Source organism: Penicillium solitum, assembly GCF_028829755.1.
Source record: "Penicillium solitum strain IBT 25940 chromosome Unknown utg000005l_segment0_segment0, whole genome shotgun sequence".
Taxonomy (NCBI): Eukaryota; Fungi; Ascomycota; class Eurotiomycetes; order Eurotiales; family Aspergillaceae; genus Penicillium; species Penicillium solitum.
The window spans coordinates 1,087,596-1,108,247 of NW_027072125.1; the positions used below are offsets into that span (position 1 = coordinate 1,087,596).

General features: G+C 48.0%; 8 protein-coding genes across 8 annotated transcripts; 4 read left to right on the forward strand and 4 right to left on the reverse strand.

Moving 5' to 3' along the window:
* Nucleotides 1-136: 136 nt before the first annotated feature.
* N7455_008021 (DNA-directed DNA polymerase zeta catalytic subunit REV3) lies at nucleotides 137-5,284 on the reverse strand (the record flags this gene model as incomplete). The annotated part of the gene is made up of 2 exons (XM_040955588.2): nucleotides 137-4,998; nucleotides 5,050-5,284. 2 exons carry the CDS (start codon nucleotides 5,282-5,284, stop codon nucleotides 137-139), a joined length of 5,097 nt encoding a protein of 1,698 aa, XP_040813877.2.
* Nucleotides 5,285-5,604: 320 nt separating this feature from the next.
* Nucleotides 5,605-7,017, forward strand: slu7 (mRNA splicing protein SLU7; the record flags this gene model as incomplete). The annotated part of the gene is made up of 1 exon (XM_040955574.2): nucleotides 5,605-7,017. The coding sequence occupies one exon, from the start codon at nucleotides 5,605-5,607 to the stop codon at nucleotides 7,015-7,017; it is 1,413 nt and encodes a 470-aa protein (XP_040813978.2).
* A 269-nt stretch (nucleotides 7,018-7,286) lies between these two features.
* Nucleotides 7,287-8,151, forward strand: N7455_008023 (60S ribosomal eL37 domain-containing protein; the record flags this gene model as incomplete). The annotated part of the gene is made up of 5 exons (XM_040955657.2): nucleotides 7,287-7,292; nucleotides 7,357-7,439; nucleotides 7,517-7,671; nucleotides 7,822-7,893; nucleotides 8,012-8,151. The coding sequence occupies 5 exons, from the start codon at nucleotides 7,287-7,289 to the stop codon at nucleotides 8,149-8,151; spliced, it is 456 nt and encodes a 151-aa protein (XP_040814009.1).
* A 521-nt stretch (nucleotides 8,152-8,672) lies between these two features.
* Nucleotides 8,673-9,911, reverse strand: N7455_008024 (uncharacterized protein; the record flags this gene model as incomplete). Its single annotated transcript, XM_040955698.2, has 3 exons — nucleotides 8,673-8,990; nucleotides 9,062-9,529; nucleotides 9,651-9,911. 3 exons carry the CDS (start codon nucleotides 9,909-9,911, stop codon nucleotides 8,673-8,675), a joined length of 1,047 nt encoding a protein of 348 aa, XP_040814005.2.
* Nucleotides 9,912-10,544: 633 nt separating this feature from the next.
* On the forward strand, nucleotides 10,545-13,335 carry N7455_008025 (putative C6 transcription factor (Gal4)). Its single transcript, XM_040955598.2, has 8 exons — nucleotides 10,545-10,568; nucleotides 10,729-10,835; nucleotides 10,907-10,936; nucleotides 10,997-11,091; nucleotides 11,154-11,464; nucleotides 11,531-12,210; nucleotides 12,266-12,786; nucleotides 12,844-13,335. The coding sequence occupies exons 2-8, from the start codon at nucleotides 10,803-10,805 to the stop codon at nucleotides 13,256-13,258; spliced, it is 2,085 nt and encodes a 694-aa protein (XP_040813846.2). The 5' UTR covers nucleotides 10,545-10,568; nucleotides 10,729-10,802; the 3' UTR covers nucleotides 13,259-13,335.
* Nucleotides 13,336-13,668: 333 nt separating this feature from the next.
* N7455_008026 (uncharacterized protein) lies at nucleotides 13,669-14,646 on the reverse strand (the record flags this gene model as incomplete). The annotated part of the gene is made up of 1 exon (XM_040955525.2): nucleotides 13,669-14,646. One exon carries the CDS (start codon nucleotides 14,644-14,646, stop codon nucleotides 13,669-13,671), a length of 978 nt encoding a protein of 325 aa, XP_040813939.2.
* An 890-nt stretch (nucleotides 14,647-15,536) lies between these two features.
* Nucleotides 15,537-17,638, reverse strand: N7455_008027 (sugar porter family MFS transporter; the record flags this gene model as incomplete). The annotated part of the gene is made up of 8 exons (XM_040955717.2): nucleotides 15,537-15,686; nucleotides 15,758-15,884; nucleotides 15,946-16,042; nucleotides 16,111-16,416; nucleotides 16,472-16,562; nucleotides 16,613-17,055; nucleotides 17,106-17,502; nucleotides 17,558-17,638. 8 exons carry the CDS (start codon nucleotides 17,636-17,638, stop codon nucleotides 15,537-15,539), a joined length of 1,692 nt encoding a protein of 563 aa, XP_040813881.2.
* Nucleotides 17,639-18,629: 991 nt separating this feature from the next.
* Nucleotides 18,630-19,655, forward strand: N7455_008028 (uncharacterized protein). Its single transcript, XM_040955704.2, has 2 exons — nucleotides 18,630-19,221; nucleotides 19,316-19,655. Exons 1-2 carry the CDS (start codon nucleotides 18,693-18,695, stop codon nucleotides 19,522-19,524), a joined length of 738 nt encoding a protein of 245 aa, XP_040813946.1. The 5' UTR covers nucleotides 18,630-18,692; the 3' UTR covers nucleotides 19,525-19,655.
* Nucleotides 19,656-20,652: the final 997 nt, after the last annotated feature.

Consider the following 20,652-nt stretch of genomic DNA (forward strand, 5'->3'; position numbering starts at 1 on the left):
TGCAAATAAAACTGGACGCTCAAATTTGTTTATCCAATTTGTACCTAAACATTAACAGAGTCCATTAGTCTGTGGGGTATATCCAAATCAAACCTCCAATTGCTTCAAAACATCGTGCCCAGGTGTATCCAAAAGGTTACCAATCCAATCCTTCATCTCCCTTCCGTTCCAGTAATTCAACCACAGGCTCCAACACAGCCCTGGAGTGTCTCCAATTAGCAGCATCTCTAGTCCTCGAGTAAAAGATAGAGCAATCCAAACTATCACAGCTAACCTCATCACCAGGAGAAACACCCATACAAGAGCGACAAATAGCTTCCAAATCAACAACTCTCTTCTCCGCCCTCTGCAGCCGCGAAACAACATCAAGCAACGTAAGATGCGGCTTCTGCAGACAATCCCCACAAATAGGCACAGCAGCATCAGACAACCTGGACCGACAGACAACACACGAAGACGACCGCATATAAGACTCAAGAGTCTTCCTACTAACCCCACAAGCACGAGAATTCGGCCTCGCAACCGCCGACCCCTCAACTCGCCGAATCCGCTGCACCTTCGGCATCTCATCATACCACTGACGAACATTCGCACCGACAAGATTAAAAATCCTCTCCAGCGGCGGAATAATATTCTTCGTGATATAGTACTCCGCATCAATCTCAAGCTGCGCATCATGCAAAAGCGTCTGCGGCGAAACACACCGATCAACAAGTTTCGACCCAGGCGCACCGGTGACAACAACGTACGGCACGCGCTCGCCGGTCTGTGGCTCCGAGCGTGGATCCTCCATCATGCGCTTTGTGCTTATCACCGCGCCGGCGGGTAGACTGCGCTCGGAGTACGTTCCCAGCCGTACTTCGCGTGCAAAGCAGAAATCTTGTATGGAGATGCGGCCTTGCATGATCTTTGCGCATTGGCGCTGGAAGTAAGATTTCACTTGGGACAGGTCTGCGGTGTGGAAGAGTGTTTTTAGGGCTTTTTCTTCGATTTTTTGTTCGGCGGGTGTACCGTCTCGACGGACGGTTTCGATGCCCTTTGCGTCGAATTCGGGCTCTTTTTGGTTGCGGTGCTCGTATTTAAAGCCTACGTAGCGTTTCTTTGCGAGCAGGATGCAGGGGTGGTAGACTTTTTCGAATTTTAGTTTTATCGGACGTGGGTTCAAGTCTGTTACTGCTTGGGCGATTTCTTCGCCGATGTCGAAGGCTTGGTCGCGCGTCCGGCCTTTTAGGTAGACGAATAGACTGTCGGTGTCGCCGTAGACAACTTCGGCGCCCCAGCGGTCGATGGAGTGGATGAAGGCGATGGCTTTTTCGAGGGTTTCGCGTCCGGTTTGGACGATGCTGTCGGCGATTTCGGAACAGGGCATTCGTCCTGAGAATGAGGCTGATGTGTAGCCGTATGTGACGTTTGCAATCAGTTTAAGTGCCAGTTGTCTGTTGTTCAGGAGTCGCTGTAAGACCTTGTCGTCTTTGTCGGCTTTCATGCCGCTTTTGACCATCACGCGGGTTTCGAGAATCTCGGAGAGCATCTTTGCTAGCAGTGACTGGCGTGCTTCCTGCTTCGCATACATCATACCATTTGGTGCGATGTTGATCTTGTCTTTTAGTAACTCGAGCAGTCTGGGCTGGCGCTTGTAATCCATGAACCCCATTTTATCACGTCCACGCCAGTGCATTGCTCTGCCTAGGAAGGTTGAGTAGCAGTAGTTGTACGCGATCATGACACTCGGGTACAGTGACTGGAAATCAAGCACCAGAAGTGGGCTAGTGTAGAAATCACTTTGTGGTTCCATCACCAGAGGCAAGCATTCTAGTGCGTTCTGCTGTCCGACCTGCTTTCTGCTTGGTGAGACGAGCAGGAAGTTCTCTGGCTTCGCAATTCGGAACATCAGAGACTCAACTTTGAACTGGGATCCCCGGGAAATCACAGAGGCAAAATCAATACCCAGCAATCTCGCCTGCTCACTTGTCCTTGGTGCCAATTCATTGGCCTCGAGAATTTCCAGGTTCATTTGCACACGAGAGGTGAAATATTCCACGACTTTGAGGAGATTGCGAGGTTTGCCGCTTTGGTGCCATTTCGTCAGGTCTTTGGGGGAATAGTGAGGAATTCGGCGATGCAAGACATGGAAGACGACGTTCTCCATGGTGTACTGTAGAAGATTCAGCTCGCCTTTCATAGCACGCCAGATATTGAATATGTGTCGCCCAGTGATGCGAACGGATGATGAGTGGTTGTGCCCCCACTGATCTGTTTCTTTGCCGAATCGTCCATTAGATTGGGATTTGGTCCTTGAAAGCTCCTCGCAGATATCAAAGTCGTACTTCTTGCGCGCTCGCTCAATCACGTATCCCCAAGAGGCATTGTGGACCTCATATCCAGTGATAATGTCCGGATCGTGGTACCGGACAATGTCTATGAGTCGGTTTATCAGGTCCAGTTCCGTTGGCTCGCACTCGGCATCAATTGTCAATGCCTTGGAAATTTTGGCTTCCGGCCTCTCGCCTTCGCCGTGGTAAACCATCCCAACATGAACTCCTGGAAGATGACTATTGACTTCAAGATCCTCGTCTTCGGATTGGATGCACCAGAACAAGGAAGTGATCTCGTCCTCTTCGGGGTTGGCCATGAGAGTTCCGCGCGTGTTCACATGCACTTCTAAGCTCATTGTGCTCATGTGTTGAGCTTGATGTTCCACGCTAGTGGACACTCCATGCTGCGAGTATTTGAAGCCATGTGCGTTCTTCTGTGTGGGGCCCTCAATCTGTGAGAGGAAGTCTGATTTCATTTGAGTAGGTATGGTTTGGGCTGCTTTTTGGTTGGGTTCTTGCAAGGCCTCCAACTCTTCAAACCACTGTATGACCTCCGACCGACTTGGCGGAACAGGTGCAAACTCCCAGACCCTGGCGGTACACCTTTCTCGGAGTTGCTGATCAACCTTTCCTTGCTGATCTTGGTCGTGTGTTGCTTGTATCTGCTCACCATACATTGCAGGTACCTCTGCCGTTGGGTCAAAATCGGGTAGATAGTGAATTGTGTTGCTCTCCAGCCGAAATTCTCTGCCACCATATTCTCGTGGTCGTTCAGGCACATCCGTTTCATCACTGTAAAATGCTTTTTGGTATACAACAGAAGGACGTCCATGTTCATTTATTGTCGAACCGACTTCGGTGGAAGTTGGGCTGGCAAATTTGAAGAAACGTAATGATCTGTTTCGCGTAAAATTGAATGATTCATGGATGTTTTTCATGGTCTCGGCAAGATGCGGATCGAGAGAGACTGGACCCATCACTGTTGCAGACGAATGTAGCTCTGAGGAACTCTGAGTTTCATTAGTTCCGCCTGACAATTCCGTGGCAGGTCCGGAAGGGAAAGAACAGAGGTGTTGGGATGACTCGAGGTCTTTTCTTGAAGAATTTGCCTCATCTTGGCTGTAGCGCAAAATGGTCAAAGGATCACCGGGGTCCTTGACTACCGGGAATTTCAACCCGCTGGTGTAACTATCCGCCTTTGGACGGATTGTCCTCTGCGAGGAAGATGATTTTGGTTCTGATGACGGGGTTTCCGCGTGTGAATCCAACTTGCTATCAAAGGAGACATTTTTCTGTTTTTCATTTTGCTGGTGCTTCCGCGTGTTGTATGATCCCAATGGCCCGTCGGACATACCGTGTTTGGCCATATGCCTAGGTCTTTTGGTAGGCGAATGGGGGGAATCGAGAGTTTCGAAGTGTGGTCTTTTAGGGGCTACACTTCTGCTTTGACTCAGGTCTCTTGGCCTTTTTTCTTGGGCTACAGAAATTCCTTCCTTGTAGACACCATCCATAGTTGCTTTGGAATTGCTGATTTCAGCAGGCTCCGCAGGTGCGGCCACATCTGAAAAGGGCATTTCGTCAAAGACCTCATCGTAAAAGCTCTCGCCCAGCAGATCCTCTTTCGTTTCAGGATCCTGTTCGGTTCGCCCTTCCAATGAGTTCCCTCCTTGATCAGAATCTGAGTAATACTGTCCGTCGTTTTGAGAGGACAAAGCGAGACCCTCATCAACCGAGATTTCCGGTACTTTTTGCTCGACTGATTGCTGAGAAAAGCTGCTATCAAAGGCCAAAGTACTGATTCTGTCGGGAAAGAAGTCCTCAATACTATCCAACGCAGACTTGACATTTTTGGGTAGCTCGTCAGTATCCAAGAATGTCCCAAATGACGTATCATTGTTGCCATCCTGGTGTTTCTCATTAGCAGCAAGCTGAGCAGCCATCTCACGGAATTCTTCCTCGTGTATCCAACCACTTCTCGACTGATCTCTTGGATCCGCGGACATCGAAACCAATTCCTCAGGTCCAAACGGGGTGCTTCCGGGATCAGTAATTCCCATCCTCTTTTTGCGTCTACGAGTTTCATCCTGCCACAGTCCAGCCATGCTAGGAACGAGCCGCTCGTTAACCGCGACAGGTTTCAACAGCTCAGTGAAATCATGGTGTAAAGGCCGTTCCTTTACATCAAGGCGGTTCAGGATATCTTGAACACAGATATCAACTTCCAACGCGCAATTGCTTTGCTTCTGCAATGCAGGGTGATCGAGTATGCTCTCGGGTGGGATTGAGCGATCGTGCCAGTGATGGGCTAGATTGCTGAGCTCGAAATACTCAGGCACCGGTGCTCGGAACTTGACCTGGCTACAGTTCATCGTTGCACATCCGTACAAGTTGTAGTCACACATCCATTGCGGGATATATTGCACATGTGCTTCATAGGGTTGAAGCGGACGTTTCATCACAGCTCCCTGGTGCAGAAGATCAACCAGGCGAGTTGTGTGGAAGGGGTTTAAGAGGTAAATTTTGAAGAAGAACCGCCATCCCACATGGTATCCATAGAACGGGACTCCTTTCACCAAGGTGATGTGGGCCACAAACGCCGTCCTCCGGTCATATGCATTTCGGCGAAAACTGACCGCCAGAGCATGATCGATTGAGAGATGAAGAGTTCTGATTGCCGAGTTTACTACAATTTGGTAAGTCAACCCATCAAATCATGAATATGACTATCACTAACCATCTTCTGGTGCCAAGGATCCGTTGTATTCAATGTAGAGGTATGGAAACGCGCCATGGACATGTACGCAAACTCTCTGGCCAGTCTCGGTGGCTCCAAATATTCGAATGACAGGCACCTTGGGCTTAAAATCTTTCTCTGAGACCTCATCACGAAAAGGAAGTGGAGGATCCAACTCCGACGCGGTCGCCTGGTAATGATCGATACAGTTGAGACGCACACGGAATGGCTCCATCGCTCTGGTGTGTGGCGACCAGAAGCCACAGCAACATTGCGAAGGATAAATGGTTCACGCACCGCTTATCGCATGTGTGTCCTGTTTGGCATCTCAGTAAAAAATAGTTGAGAAACGCGACCGAGGTATGCCCATGACAACGCGAGATAACGCCTAGTCACGTGTTTCATATCAATTCTCCACCCGCCAAGCCTATCGCAACTTCACTCATCTTTCATCTCACGACAAGAAAGAACTACAGGTGGCTCAATCTACTTTCTCACTTACTTCTTTTTCTTTCCTAATTAAAACTCGTCCCTTTCGAATTGAACCTACCCGTCATGTCGCGAAAGCCTGCGGATGTGGCGTCAAAAACGCCTAACGAGTACATTCCATCCTTCATCTCGAAAAAGCCATTCTACGTCGACGATGAGACAAACAACGATTACCTGGAGCATCAGCGTCTCCAAAAGGCGATTCCTGATCAGTCAAAATGGTATGATCGAGGAAAGCGTGCGGGCCCAGCAGCCACCAAATACCGCAAAGGCGCATGTGAAAACTGCGGCGCGATGACACACAAAACCAAAGAGTGTCTGAGTCGACCCCGAAAGCAAGGCGCCAAATGGACTGGAAAGGATATCCAGGCGGACGAACTTCTCCAAAATGTCGATATGGGGTGGGACGCCAAAAGAGATAGGTGGAACGGCTACGATGCCACCGAATATCGCCAGGTCGTCGAGGAATATGAAGAGATGGAGGCCATCAAGCGAATGGCGAAGGATGATTCGAATCTCAAGAAACTTCAGGCCGATGAAGATGGCGATGAAGCCCCCGATTCAGATATCCGGTACGCCGAAGAATCCGACATGGGACGACAACAGAGTACCGCAACCCGCAACCTTCGTATTCGAGAAGATACCGCCAAATACCTGCTTAACTTGGACCTTGATTCCGCCAAATACGACCCGAAGACACGCCGAATGGTGGACATGGGCGCGCAGGATGATCAGGCCGCTGCACTGGTCGCAGAGGAGAATTTCGTCCGTGCTTCGGGCGATGCTGCGGAGTTCGAGAAAGCCCAGCAATATGCGTGGGAGTCACAAGAAAAGGGTCTCCCTCAACTACATATTCAAGCCAATCCGACATCTGGAGAAGTTCTCCGAAAGAAGGAGATAGTTGATACTGGAGCTAAGCGTGAGGCGCATCGCAAGGCTCTCCTGGATAAATACGGTGGTGGGGAGCACTCGAAACCAAGTGCGCTGCGAGAGACGATGGTCGTTGAAAACGAGCGATTCATTGAATATGATGAGAGCGGTGCCATCAAGGGCGCGCCCAAGAACGCAACCAAATCCAAATACCCGGAAGACGTGATGGTCAACAATCATACTTCGGTCTTCGGCAGCTGGTGGTACCAATTCAAATGGGGATATGCATGCTGTTGTTCCACTGTGAAGAACAGTTACTGTACAGGGGAAGATGGAAAGAAGGCCTTTGAGGAAGAAGGCAACATGTTGATGATGACTGGAGCAGCTGACGACAATGACGAGGTTTCCGAGAGCGCTGAAAATGCGGATCTCGCTCGCGAGTCTGAGCAAGCCGACGGCAAGGATCAAGAGCAGGATTCAAACACCAATGGGAAAAAGCGGACACTGGAGGAATTGAAATCAGGCGTCACAGAGGAGGAATTTGAGTCATACAAGCGGAGCCGTTTGGCTGCTGAGGATCCTATGGCGAAATTTTTAGGGAAAGATTGATTCTGATGATGTTCTCCATATACTACTTGCATGGGCGTTCGGATGTACTAAAATACCCTCTCGATGTGCTGTTTAAACAGTGAGCAAATGCACAACCCAATATTTTTATACACCTCTTTCAGTGTACATGGTTGTAAATCCCCGCCTCAAGAATATGCATAAACGAAATAAAATAAATATGAATCAATGAACAACTCTATAATTGGCTGGCTTTCCAAGACGGATTAGAGTCACGTGACTTCGGTATCTGCACAGACCATCTGAATCCAATGAGGGTTAGTAGGTCACGGGATCCAGACAAGCCCTGGTCCCACGTGATTGACTAACGCACTCGCTTAGAGCACAATCGCCAGATCTTGGGCAAGTTTCGAGACGCTTAGCGACGACGACCCGACAACCAGCCCCTTCAACGGAATTGCCAGGTACGTCCGCATGCTGGTCCCTTCACCAGTGCTCACTTCACCCCCGTCAATTTACTAACATATATCCTCGTCCACAGTTCCATAATTCAAGATGAGTACGTCCGATGCCGAAACATCGCACCGCGATCCTCCGCAGCGTCGAATAACTTCAAACTAACAACCGCCACAGCTAAGGGTACCTCAAGCTTCGGAAAGCGCCACAACAAGACGCACACTTTGTGCCGTCGTTGTGGTACGTATTACACCTATTTTTCACGATCCCACCCATCCGACCCGCAGTCGCAAATTTCTACATCGAAAGACAGAATTAGCGATTACGGCGAAGACAACCACACAACCTAGCAAGGACAAGGGCTAACCGGTGATATCTACGACTCTACAGGCAAGCGGTCTTTCCATATCCAGAAGTCGACTTGTGCCAACTGCGGCTACCCTGCTGCCAAGACCCGCAAGTGTACGCAAATACCCCCCCCCCTCCCGAGAACGTTGGTGATGTGAATGGTGGCCATTATTTGAAATTTGGGCACCAAGTCGAGAACTCTGGCTTACATGGATTTTTTTTCTACGAACAGTCAACTGGGGTGAGAAGGCCAAGCGCCGCAAGACCACCGGCTCCGGCCGCATGCGCTCCCTGCGTGATGTCCACCGCCGCTTCCTTAACGGCTTCCAGACCGGTACCCCCAAGGGTGCCCGTGGCCCCGTCACCAACTAGATTCCCTTTTCGTCCGCTCGGCGTCGCGTTTTCGTTATCGGAGAGGCTGGAATAGGAATGAGGGGAGGGATCCTGGCATGACATGAATTAGCATTACGGGATAGCATTACTCGAAATGCAATGGCAGTTCCGGACTCTTATCGCTTTCCCGTGGAGTTGTTGGTGTGTACAACTGTCGATCACGTTGGTTCTCTTTGCCACGCCGAGGATGACAAAGTAGAACTTGCGAGACGATGGGAAAAGTTTCGTTGAGGGGCTCTTTTCTACGGAAAAGAGCTGGATTAAAAAAACCCTGGGAAAGCGTGAATGAATTTCCTTTTTTTCGTTTATGGCTGGCGAATATCCCATGTCATGACAGATACAATGTGAAGACTCTTCCTACCATTTCATGATCTGTTCTACTCAGTACGAGGTTCTTCGACTGAAAAGACGGAGATACTTGAATTCGACATGATTCAATGGCTGTTACGAATAAGCTCGTGGCTCTAGCGAACATCTAACCCATAGTATACAGTCTCGACTCATGATTCTCCACGACCAAACACCTTGACACCGCCATCCCGTTGAATGAAGTATAACACCTCTCGCTCTTCCAGGCTCTCTTCTTCACTCGTGTTCAGCCCACCACCTCGACTGATTCTCAGTACCCCGCTCACATCCTTTGCGGCTCCAGTATCCAAAGTGCGGAGCTGCATGACCGACCTAGCCCGATGCGCCAGCCCAATGACGAGTGCCGCATGTCCTGTCTCTATTGGCGTAGCCAGCTGCTCTCCCGATGGAGATGCATTGTGTATTAATGGGGCATCCGTAGCTAACGTCAAAACCGTAGCATGTGCATGCTGTCGAACAAATAGTCAGCCCTGTAACCGTAAACCTTGTTTTTGCCTATCAATAAGTGATAAGGCCTTACCTGTTGTAGCGCTGTGATCCACTCCGACATCTCTGTTGCTCCGATTCCCATACTTGGGCCTGTCGCAGCAAGGAGCAGGTCAGGCTGGTCTATAATGAGGAGAAGCTCATCACCATCTTCCATTGAACTCTTTTGCTGTTCAATCACTGATAGGATATCTTTCTCCAGTGCGTCAAGGGAGGCAAGACCACGACCAGAGAAATGGAGCTTCTTTGCAATCCCAGGTTCAGCCTGCTTCGGCGTCACATTTCCTCTCACTCCTGTGGCTGTTGGTGTCACCGGCTGTGGTGACCTTCCAGGTACGGCACCAGGTGCAGACCGCATTGGAAGCGTTGTGCGTGGACTGCTTCCCAGACCAGCCGGTGAGATACTTGGAGTTGCTGTGGCTTGCGGTGCGTAGAACAGCTCAGACAGGCCATCTATGAATGCAAATTGTTGCTTATCTGCCAGGCGTGCAAGGTCAAGTCCCTATAAATCTGGTTAATGATGTCGATCAAAGGATGTATCAATACATGAATGATATAAGAAATGGAACGCAGAAATGCATGTTCCAAATTCAAATGTCAGTCAATTTGTTGCCTTAACTTACCAGTCGCTTTGCCTCAGTCCTCCAGAACTCATAACTCCGCATGAAGCTTACCAGCACCACTTTCTTCTTGATGCCATTGTGCAGCTCATCTGAGCCAAATGCCACATTGGGGCTCGGCGAGCTCAGCGCAGCATGAAGAAATCTCAGGGCCAGCCAGTTTGAAGTTGCACCAAGGATAGAAGAGACTAGCGTCAGAGATGAATCAGGCAGATTTGATACATATGAAGCGAGGAGGGGCGGTAGTGGGGGTTGAGAGGGCATGATTGCGCCTCGATGCAGATATCAATGCCGTCCTTTGTTCCTGGCAGGTTAATGATGGACTAGGCCAGATTTCACTCCTTCTTCTCCAATTATTGAGTCTTTGTTTGGAAGTGTTGCTGCTGATCGAGTCGTGGAGATGATGTCGAGAAAAAATGTCTCCGGCTTGTGATTGGCCCCTCCAGTATCCAGCCATGCCAAGACATAGGATTTCGAGATGATATTGCATGGGATTTGATTTCTCTTGTTATTTCTCGGTTTATTTTCTCTTGAGTATGAATATAATACAAACGTCAACCTCTATTGAGTTCCGGCTTTTTCCTACACAAAATATCTGAATTAAATGTTGTCAGAACGATGTATGCAAGCAATATATATAGTTCCTGCTGTATACTTCACGCTCAATGTCCACACCATACATTTGAAATCCCAACCGATGGAGTTAATAAAAGTCAAACTACAAATAATACAGCATCTGAGTCTTGAAATAACATACCAAACAGTCAACAAGGGCTGCGATCAAAATTATAAAAAGTGTATGCCTGAGGCACCCATATGAGTTTTCTGCACGTATCACCTGACCGGTTTCCCCACCATCGAGGGGAGCGATGGATGCATCTTATCCATCGCATTGCAAGAGGCTGTGCTCTAGTGCCGATCGTGAGTACATTTTCCATTCTAGAGATCACTTCCACACCGCTATGTGTATACACATCCCAGCCCTACCATGCTTATGTGCTATACATGATACCCGATGTGGGGGTCTTGCGAAGCATTTTCTGTGCATTATATCAAATGCATTAGCTAACTTTTTATACAGATGACTGCCGTTGTATGGTATGATCATAGCGCATTGGATACAAGATACGAGACATCCAACTTACCTCGATAAAGATGGCTAGCACTCGTGATTCCCACTCATTTGCTGTATGTATTGATCCGTCTGCATGATAGCTGAGGTATAAAATGCTAGAGTTGAAGTCTGACTGTCCAAATAGTGCGACGAATGCCGCTTGCGCAAGTCAAGAGTAAGTGCCTTCTTTATTAAACACATGCAGGCCTTGCCCCATCTAACCCGGGTTTTATAGTGCTCAAAAGAGCGACCAGTCTGTCTGCAATGCCGACAGCTGAACAAAGAATGTATATACAGCCCCAAAGTCAGCAGAAGTCCTCTGACTCGGCAGTAAGTGACCAGAATAGAAAAATGTTTTGTATTTGAAGACAAGACTAACTTGGCCACTTCAGACACTTAACCTATGTTGAAGATCGCCTACACTCATTTGAAACAGCCCTAGGAAGGCTTTTCCCAGGTGGCGATCTGGATGCTACACTCCGCTCTCTTTTACAAAACCCAGAGGTCCCAAGGGCCCCTTCATCCAAGTCCTCTTCAAGGCACTCAACCCCCAAACATGAGCCAGAACGGGCCGAGCCAGCACCAGAAGCTCTCCCACAGCAAGCCGATGGCTTTGACTGGGCTGAAAAAGAAATTACGCTTGGTGATTTGACAGACGGCATGGCCGCGCTATCTATTAAGCCCGAAGGAGCTGGCTACTTTGGTTAGTCCGTTCAATATCCATTATGGATTATGCTTGTCGTTTTCCAAGCTGACACATATATCACAGGAGCGTCTTCAAGTGTTGTACCATTACGAGCACTTTTTGATCATGGATTTGATCTGAACATACCTGTGCGCTCGGCAAGGTCAGGAGGCGTGCCTCTCAAAGCACAGCTTCTGGACAGTGCCCCATCTGGACTGATCGAACAAGCGTTCATCGACGCTTTCTTCCTCAATTATCATACCAGCTATCCGTTTATTCACGAGCCTACTTTCCGGATGCAGTTTAACGACCCATCCCTACGCCCACATGGTAACGCCTGGCATATCCTCTTAAACACGATACTAGCTCTTGGAGCCTGGTGTATCGGGGATGACAGCTCAGACCTCGATATCACATTCTACCAAGAAGCCAGAGGATACTTGCAACAGGCATCTGTGTTTGAGACTGGAAATTTGACATTGGTCCAAGGATTATTGTTACTGAGCAATTATGCACAGAAACGGAACAAGCCCAACACCGGATGGAATTATCTTGGTCTAGCAGTTCGAATGGCCATGAGCTTGGGTCTTCACAAGGAGTTCCCCGGCTGGAAGATCAGTCTTCTACAAAGAGAAATCCGCAGAAGATTGTGGTGGGGTGTTTTCATATTCGACAGCGGTGCAGCCAAAACCTTCGGAAGACCGATCCTCCTTCCAGAAGACAGTGTCATGGATGCGAAGCAGGTTCGAAATATCCACGAAGAGGTATTCGCAACCAGTATAAATCACAAAAAATGCAGCTATAACTAATACATTGCAGGCATTGACTCCCACAACAATAACTTTGCCGGCCGAATCACCCGGCCCAACCATCTACTCTGGCTTAATTGCCCAGGCTAGCTTCCACCTCCTTACCAACAGCGTCTACCAACGCCTCATTTCAAGCCCCAGCCTCACTCCAGAAGACACACTGAACCTGCAAAAACCCATCGAAGAATGGTACAACAGTCTTCCATCCTACCTCCAACACCCGCAGTTACCTCTTTCTATGCAGCCAACCCATCCAGACCCGGACTCTCTCGCACTCGTGCGCAACCGCCTGCTATGGCGAAACTGGAACCTCACTATTCTGATCTACAGACCAATCCTACTCCGCTGGGCCGCTAGACGCTGGGCCCCACTTACCGGCAGCGGCCCAGGCAGCCCGGATGCAGGGTCTGAAGATCCCTTCGAGACGGAGTGTCGATTGCGCTGTCTCCAGAACGCGCGTCTGACCATCTCTTCCATTTCGGAGTACATGGCGAACTATATGTGTACCAGACTTGGGGCATGGTATATGCTGTATGTATTTCCCCATACCGCATGCTCCACCAGAACGACTTCTAACATGAAAAATAGTTACTTCCTCTTCCAAGCAGGCCTCATCCCCATAGTCTTCCTAATGACCGACCCGTCAAACCCCGAAGCCACCTCCTGGCTCCAGGACATTGAAACCACAAAATCCCTCCTAACCCACCCTTCCCTCGGCACAAACCGCTTCGCAACCCGCTGCTTCGAAGTTATCAACCGACTCCTCGGACCACCTACACACTCAGTGCCACAGGGACTCCCAACCGACGGAGACCAGCTCGACCCCCAGCAACACCAGCACCAGCACATGTCCCCGCAACCACTGCCTAACATGATGCCGTTCCCCGAACAGCTCTTCAGTGATCCCGGATTTGGAAGCCTGTTCCCAGCCGAGCAGCACTTGCAGATGAATACGGGTGGCATGGACTTTTCTGAATGGGTGAATTTCCCCGCGACAGAATGAAGAATGAATGGCTGTGGTTTTGTCGATTTCTTTTATTTCTGTATGTATCTTGCATTGTAGGATGATGAGTATATGGGAAAATGAAAGTTAGGGATTTTCTTTTGGAAATAGAGATATAAGTATGGGTATTAGCGAATACTTCAAATGTGTCGAAGCAGTTATCTCAAAATGTATAACCCAGTTTTTGAGATAAAATACATAAAAATGCCTATATAGGAACATTAGCTCGCGAAGCTCAGAGAGTTTCTATTATTAGAAGCGGGAAGTTACTTTTACTCTTATAACAGAGATCACGGATTTAACGGGGTTAGGTCCGATAGGTATAAATTGATTAATATCACGATTGACTACTTCGTTAAACTAGTTTTGCTGCTTCATTTCGGCAGCTGGGTGGATTATTGTATTCAGGGTTACTGTATGTAGTTACAGATTTCAGAAGGACGCACGTAATATCTATCCCATCCACCATGTTCGCCCATCTGAGAAAAGCCCTCCAGCCCGGCGGCACAAAAAGCAACCTTCATCCACCCAACGTCGTTCACGGTATATCCTTCGATAGGATCATATCCATTGAGCTCCTCACGTACACTCTCCAGCTCATCGTCTTCCAAATATTCGGGATCGTGGTCGTCAATTGTATCTTCTTTCCACCACCCGTTGAGCATATTAACGAAAGCATTTTTATTGAAGCAGTCCTCAAGACGTGTTTGGAGAACACTTTGTAACGACTCTTCATCAACAAAGAGACAGAACCTATAGCGCGCCGCTTCAACGTTGGCGAAAACAAGCATATCAGGCGAAACGCCCTGCTCTTCCTGAATAGCATTTGTTGCCCATTGCTGGAAATGTTCCCGGATAGTAGCCGTACCTGTGCTTACACCTACACCTCCGAATAGTGCCTGATTCTCAAAAACGGTCATCTCAAAACTCTCAAGGAGGTCAAGACCGTTATAGTGCTCGAGAGAGTCGGCGACATGCCACCGATAGCGACGGAGGAATTCTGCCCAGTCAGAATCACTCTGGTATGTGCATCGATAGATAGAAAAGCCCCAAGATTGAAAACCAGCCTCGTTCAAAGCTTTCTCGAGGCGATCGGCGACGTTGTGCGAGGACTCGCGCTCAGGTGTCCGTTTGGATGGGTTTCGAGGCGGGCGGGTCCCACTCCTCAACCTGGCCAGTGCCGCTATAGCTTTTTCATGAAGACTGGCTGAATGATCTGATGTCATCCTTTGGATTTGATATTCTTGTTTAACATCTCGGCGCTTCAGTGAGGGCCGGTTGGTGCCAGTAAGAGGAATCGCACTCTGTCGAGTGGAGAATTGCAGGTTCCGGACTGAAAAAGTGAGTGTCTGGCGTCTGAATAATAGATTTCTAGCCATAGGCGCCATGCTTCTGTTTAGCATTTTTTAATCAAATTATACCTGTCCGAGGTTTGGAGGTTTGATTGGGTCGGTTTAATTCTGGGAGCATGACAGACGGGTGAAGAGAAAGGGGAGAGGCAGGAAGGACAGGGTTTCAAGTAGATTGGAAATGATCCTTCAGGCATCACGTGGAAGCAAAGATCATAAGGTGTATTACCGCTTGTGCGCTACAGTAGCAAAGCCCTAGCTACTTAGCGTCTTTCATTGCCTACATTATAGTACGATGTGTGTTGAATTGTATAAAATGCGTTCTTTCCGCAATGGCTACGAATCAAACCAAACTGCTACGTCAAAGGCGATCCTTTTGGAAACAGACAACTTTCCTTGGAACTTTGTTAGGTGTTCTATGTGTTCTAACCTGGCCTCAGATTACAGCCTTTTGGCTTTGTTACTCGTGATCCAGCAATTTCTTGAGCTTACAGGCCCGGTCTATGATATATGGAGCTACATAGAGATATAGAGATCTAGATATATATGTATACGCGAAGGGGCATGGGGCCAATATCCATTTACTGAACAGTCATGCCAAATGCCAAGCACACATAAGACAACGGTATAAAAAGGAAGGCTAGTATGATAAGCTTAGTATATGCCAGTCTTAATTACCTCAAGTAAGCCTAGGTTTACGATCTTAAATGTATAAAGGACAACGAAGTCTAGCTTTAAAGCGAGATAGGTGGTGTGTGGTAACCACTAAATAAAGGAAGACTCAATTATCTACGCACTGGTTGTGTAGAACACAGTTATTACAGTTGGATTTGATATAAAGTGTGTGCTATCCCATGTCAAGATTAATTTATTATATATGCCTGATGTTGGTGTTTGCGCCGTAAGTTCTTTGCATTGCACGTTGACATTCATGCCTGTTCCACATGCGCATCGACCGGTTTGATAAGATCTTCTTCTTCAATCGGTGTTCCGCGCAACTCGGCTTCAATGTGTTTGATGCGCTTCTTTTCTTCATGGGCGGCTGTGTCGCCGAAAATGAGGTCCATGTCTTCGAGTGTCTGTTGAAATAGTTAGAATGATCGATCATGGTCTATAGGCCCACTTTGGAGCATAGGGTTGCGGGGCATACCTTTCCGCGGGTTTCTGGGATGCAGAAGAAGGTAAACGCAAAGGCAAGAAGACAGAAGGCAGCAAAGAATATGTATGTGCCCCATGTGATGGACTCGAGCATATCAGGGGTGACAAGGCCAATGATGCTGCAAGATGTAGTTTGTTAGATTCGAACCAGATAGCCTCACTAGAAACGCTGTCACTTACAAATTACACATCCATGTTGCCGAGGTTGTGATGGATATGGCCTTGGACCTAATAGAGAGGTTGAAGATCTCTGAAGGCAGAACCCAACCGATAGGGGCTGATAGTGAGAATTTTGTGAGTTGGTTGCTGGAGAATGAAGGGAAGAGGTACAAGATATGATCTTACCGAATGAATAAGAGAAGTTGATATCATAGATGTAGATAAAGGCAATACCAGCCCAACCAGCGGATTTATTACTCACGAGCGAGGAACCAAAGCCACCTAGGATGCCGCCCACAATAACCAGCGAGATGCAAGTTCCTGCGGCGCCTGCCATGAGAAGAGGTCGACGACCGACTTTGTCGATAAAGAAGAGAGCGGGAAGGGTGCTAAGACAGTTGACGATGCCGTAAACGCCAGTAGCAAGAAGGGAGGTGGTGTTGCCATCTAGACCGAGCTGGGCGAAGATCGTAGGTGCGTAGTAGATCATGGCTATATGAATTAGATACTGCTATAGATGGATGTGTGTGTGGTGGAAATTACATACCATTACAACCCATGAATTGCTGGAAGAACATCACGATGCAGCCAATAGCCAACCGCCTGAATCGGGACCATGTTGTGAAGAAGGACATGTACTTTTAAAATGTGTTAGCGAAGTCGAACAAAGGGGGAATTCGTAACAAACTTGAGCAACGTGCAACTTGAATCCAGACAGGTTAGGGAAATTGTCCCTCGCAAAGGAATTTTCCAACATGATGGAGGCCTTTATTTCAAGGTACTCATTAAGGAGAACAGGACTATCGCGATCCTGGCGGCGCAGTCTTGAGAGAGCGTGCAGCGAATCGTCATCACGCTCCTTCATTAACAACCAACGGGGCGAGTCTGGGAAGAACAACATTCCAATACCCAGGATGACTGCTGGAACGATCTGCAGGGCGAGGGGGAGACGCCATGACACCTCGGACTGTCCAGTACAGCCACCAACAGGAACATCATGGTAAGGGTCGAAGATAGGCTTTGAAATTGTACCGCCGGAGTATGGGATATCAGGAGCACATCTGGTGCCGCCGATATAGTTTGTTCCATAGTCGATCCAGTAGCTGAACAAGATTCCAAGAGTGACGGATACTAAACACAAATTAGTTGACGTACCATATCCAAACTTTGTAGCAACCTACATTGTTGTAGTACCACGAGTCCTCCGCGAATCTCTGGAATAGAAACTTCAGAAATGTACAGAGGCACAACCATGGTCAGTTGACCAACAGCCAAACCAGCAATCGCTCTACCAGCGAAAAGCATTGGAACATTCATAGCAGCGCATTGGATAACGGAACCAATAACGAAGACCACTACTGCCAGATTGATGGACATCTTCCGGCCAAATCGATCGGCGATAGGTCCATTGATCAAGGACCCAGCCCAAGCTGCAAGCAATAGTGTTGATACGAACCAACCCTTGAAACCACTTTCAGAGAAGACACGAGGGTATCGAGCCCCAAAGGACTCCATGGTGATAACACCGCTAATGACACCTTGATCATAGCCAAATAACAGACCACCCAGGGTCGAGAACTGTGCTACGGTCAATAAATCAACAGAAACACCCTATGCAAAAGCAGACACTTACCGATGCTACACCACAGAGAAAGGGATTCTGTAGGACGAGCACAAAGCCGCCCTTCGGGCTGCTATCTCCAACAGTAGCCATGATATGTCAGTATTTTCTGAGCCGGTGAGAAGGGATATTGCCCCTGTTTGCCAGGCTTTATATATAGATAATTTCTAAGTTAAGTATAATAATTGCGCTCTGCCGTTTAGGAAGAGAGTGCTCCGTCTGGGGTATAGATGAAGCAGGAACACAGTACTCCGAGAACTGAGAGCAAGGCACAAGACACAAGGCACATCTGATAGAATGAAATCAGCGGAGTGTTCTACTCCGCACAAACTGAAAAAGATAAAAGGAGGGGAAGGGCCGAAACTGGGGCATAGGCTTTCCCCGAATTTGGGGTGGACCGACTTTCCCGAGAGTTTTGATATTGCGGGGAAAGGAAACCTTGGCAAGGGGTCACAGATTTGGATTTCTTGAAGTAAACACAACACGGGGGACGATATAAACACCGTGTTTATATATTAAATATTAACAAAACACCTCTCTTATTATCAGAGACAAATTCAAATAAAATCCAAAACCCTACAGAAGTTCGGCAGCGTCATCCCGAAGCCCCCCAAGCCCGGTGGGGAACGGCGTCAGGTGGGAAATCTTGTTTCGGGTTCGGGTTTAGTCCGATATATCATTGGAACATTGGATATTTTTTTTGATTGAATTGCTTTCCAATGCTATTTTCAACTCATTGGGGTGGATCACAAGATGAACTCATTATGAGCGAATACCTCGATTGGGATCATTGCAACGGTGATTGTCGACTCTGTGCTGCCCATGTGAAACCCATCTTCACTGTAAAAAAGCACAACGCAACTTGCGCAGTTATGCGCAGATTTGCCAGGAGACTGCTAATACTCGTGCAAATTCACCACGTCCAGTGCTAAAGAGCAGCACCCGGGCTTTTACACGCATGTCATCTGCTGGATAGTGGTGTCCCAAGAAACATCCGGTGCAGAAAATCGGCATCTGACCTTCCCAGCGCAATGTGATAAATCCTCGCTCTTCTGGAGCCAAACTTCCAGATTCCAAAGTTCAAGATCTCCTCAACCTTACCTTCCCTTACCCTCCACCCCACAACCATACAACCATACATACAACCATGTCCACCCCCCTCCGAATCGGCGTCCTCCTAGTAGGAACCGTCCAACTCCTCGACCTATCTTCCGTCGACCTCCTCTACATGACAACCCCAAAATACCTCCAAGAATGCTCCCTCCCCCAACCACTAGTCGACCTAGGTCGACCCTGCGAGATCCACTACATCGCCCACAACGGACCAAACAAAACAGTCAACACGACCTCGCAGATGTCCCTCCAATTAACCGACTCACTCACAGACTCTGCCGTTTCCCCAGGAAAGTTGGATATCCTACTAATCCCCGGTCCTCCGCCCAAAGCCATGCCACCAGCAGAAGAATACCTCGATTTCGTGCGCGCGCATTTCGCGGCCGACACGCCCATCTTGAGTATCTGCACTGGAGCATTTATTATCGGGTACGCTGGGATTGCGAAGGAGAGGGAAGTTACGGCGCCGCGATTGTTGGTTCCTGAGATGAGGAGGAGGTTTCCTGAGGCGAAGTGGGATGATTCGGTTAGGGTTGCTAGGGATGGGAATTTGTGGACTAGTGGTAAGTTTTTCCCCCCCCCCCCCTTGGCTTTTGAGACGTTAGGTCTCGAGTTTAGTTCAAACTGGACGTAGATGTACATGCTGAGACTCTATAGGCGGAATTACAAACGGACACGATCTCGTCGCTGGGTACCTGCGTGAACATTACCCTGCCGCTCTGGTGAATACGATCCTCGTGGCTGCAGACATCCCTTCCCGTCCGGCAGCATACGCTAGTTCTGCAAGGATTGATACCCTGTATGTGCTGTGGCAAGTTATTAGGGCACTTCCGAATACGGTGATTCGGTTGTTTAGTGGGAAGTGACTGGCCCGCAGGCTTCTAGAACACCTTGACATTCGACCGACGTCATCCCGAGGAATCTCCATATGTTAAATTTGACGATCAAAGTACTTTTTTTATTTGGGAGAAATAAAATAAAATCCACATTTACGTACTTTCTTTGTACTTTGTATTTTTCATTTTAAAAAAAAGTCATTGAATAAAAATATATCCAATCAAATAAAAGCCCGAGTCCTGCAAGGCTCCGGGGCTATACTTTGTATGGAGGATATCCACCCATCAAGCTCTCCATCCGAATTGAGCGAGACGATCCTATCCGCATGCACAATACCAATATACCAAAATACCAGGATTCGCGGCATATCGCGGAAGAGATTGACATGCAACGCGTCGACACAACGAGTTCTATGTAACCTTTGCCATCATCAGTTCCATCGGGAATATTGAACCAGGATGAAACCCCTACCACTATTAATGTACCGGTGTCGAAAAAGAGAGAGGTCTCCGAAGATCAGGAAGCAGAGAAGCAGGGATGACATTCCTCTTATCAATGGCTCCACCTTGTAAAGAAAAGAGTCGATGGCTTGATTCCGAGGTTTGGATCGGCGATACTCCTTGCTTAAACGTCGGGCATCCATTGATGTCCGACGGAGTAGTTTTAAGGCGTTGAACCAGACACTCGGTTCGGTTTTATTCTTGTATTGCCGATGTAAAGGTTCTTTTGTGTATGGAAATGAAAGGAAGGGGGTTGGACGCTTGGTACCATTAACCAAGAGCCCGAGAAAGGAAACGTTGGAAGTGTTCGATTACTACATAGTTAAATTGGGATTCTACGGGGAGGTAGAATGAAGACTGGATTTATAGACAAAGCTTGATGCTGCAATCCTGTTCGAACTTGCAGAGCATCCGAATCGGGCTAGGTCATATTCCACCATCTATGAATATTCTATCAGATAGAAAACATGGACAGCTATAACAGTCTATAGAAGTTAGTATCCCGTCTAGCAACTTTACATTCTACTCGTATATCTAAACATAGTTATGGTTCAATAGTAATGCATTTCTTGCAGTTCCAGAGCCCTAAAAAAATGAAGAGGAAAAGAAAAGAGAACAAAAAAAGACCCCGAGGTTGAAAACGATGGAAAAGAAACA

What these genes read in the sequence shown, in the direction of transcription:
- N7455_008025 (XM_040955598.2), top strand. Translation starts at nt 10,803, where the DNA reads ATGGCTAGCACTCGTGATTCCCACTCATTTGCT. An exon ending in GTGATTCCCACTCATTTGCT is followed by an intron (nt 10,836 to 10,906) that starts GTATGTATTGAT and finishes CTGTCCAAATAG; the next exon opens with TGCGACGAATGCCGCTTGCG. An exon ending in TTCGAAATATCCACGAAGAG is followed by an intron (nt 12,211 to 12,265) that starts GTATTCGCAACC and finishes AATACATTGCAG; the next exon opens with GCATTGACTCCCACAACAAT.
- N7455_008028 (XM_040955704.2), top strand. Translation starts at nt 18,693, where the DNA reads ATGTCCACCCCCCTCCGAATCGGCGTCCTCCTAGTAGGAACCGTCCAA. An exon ending in TGGGAATTTGTGGACTAGTG is followed by an intron (nt 19,222 to 19,315) that starts GTAAGTTTTTCC and finishes GAGACTCTATAG; the next exon opens with GCGGAATTACAAACGGACAC.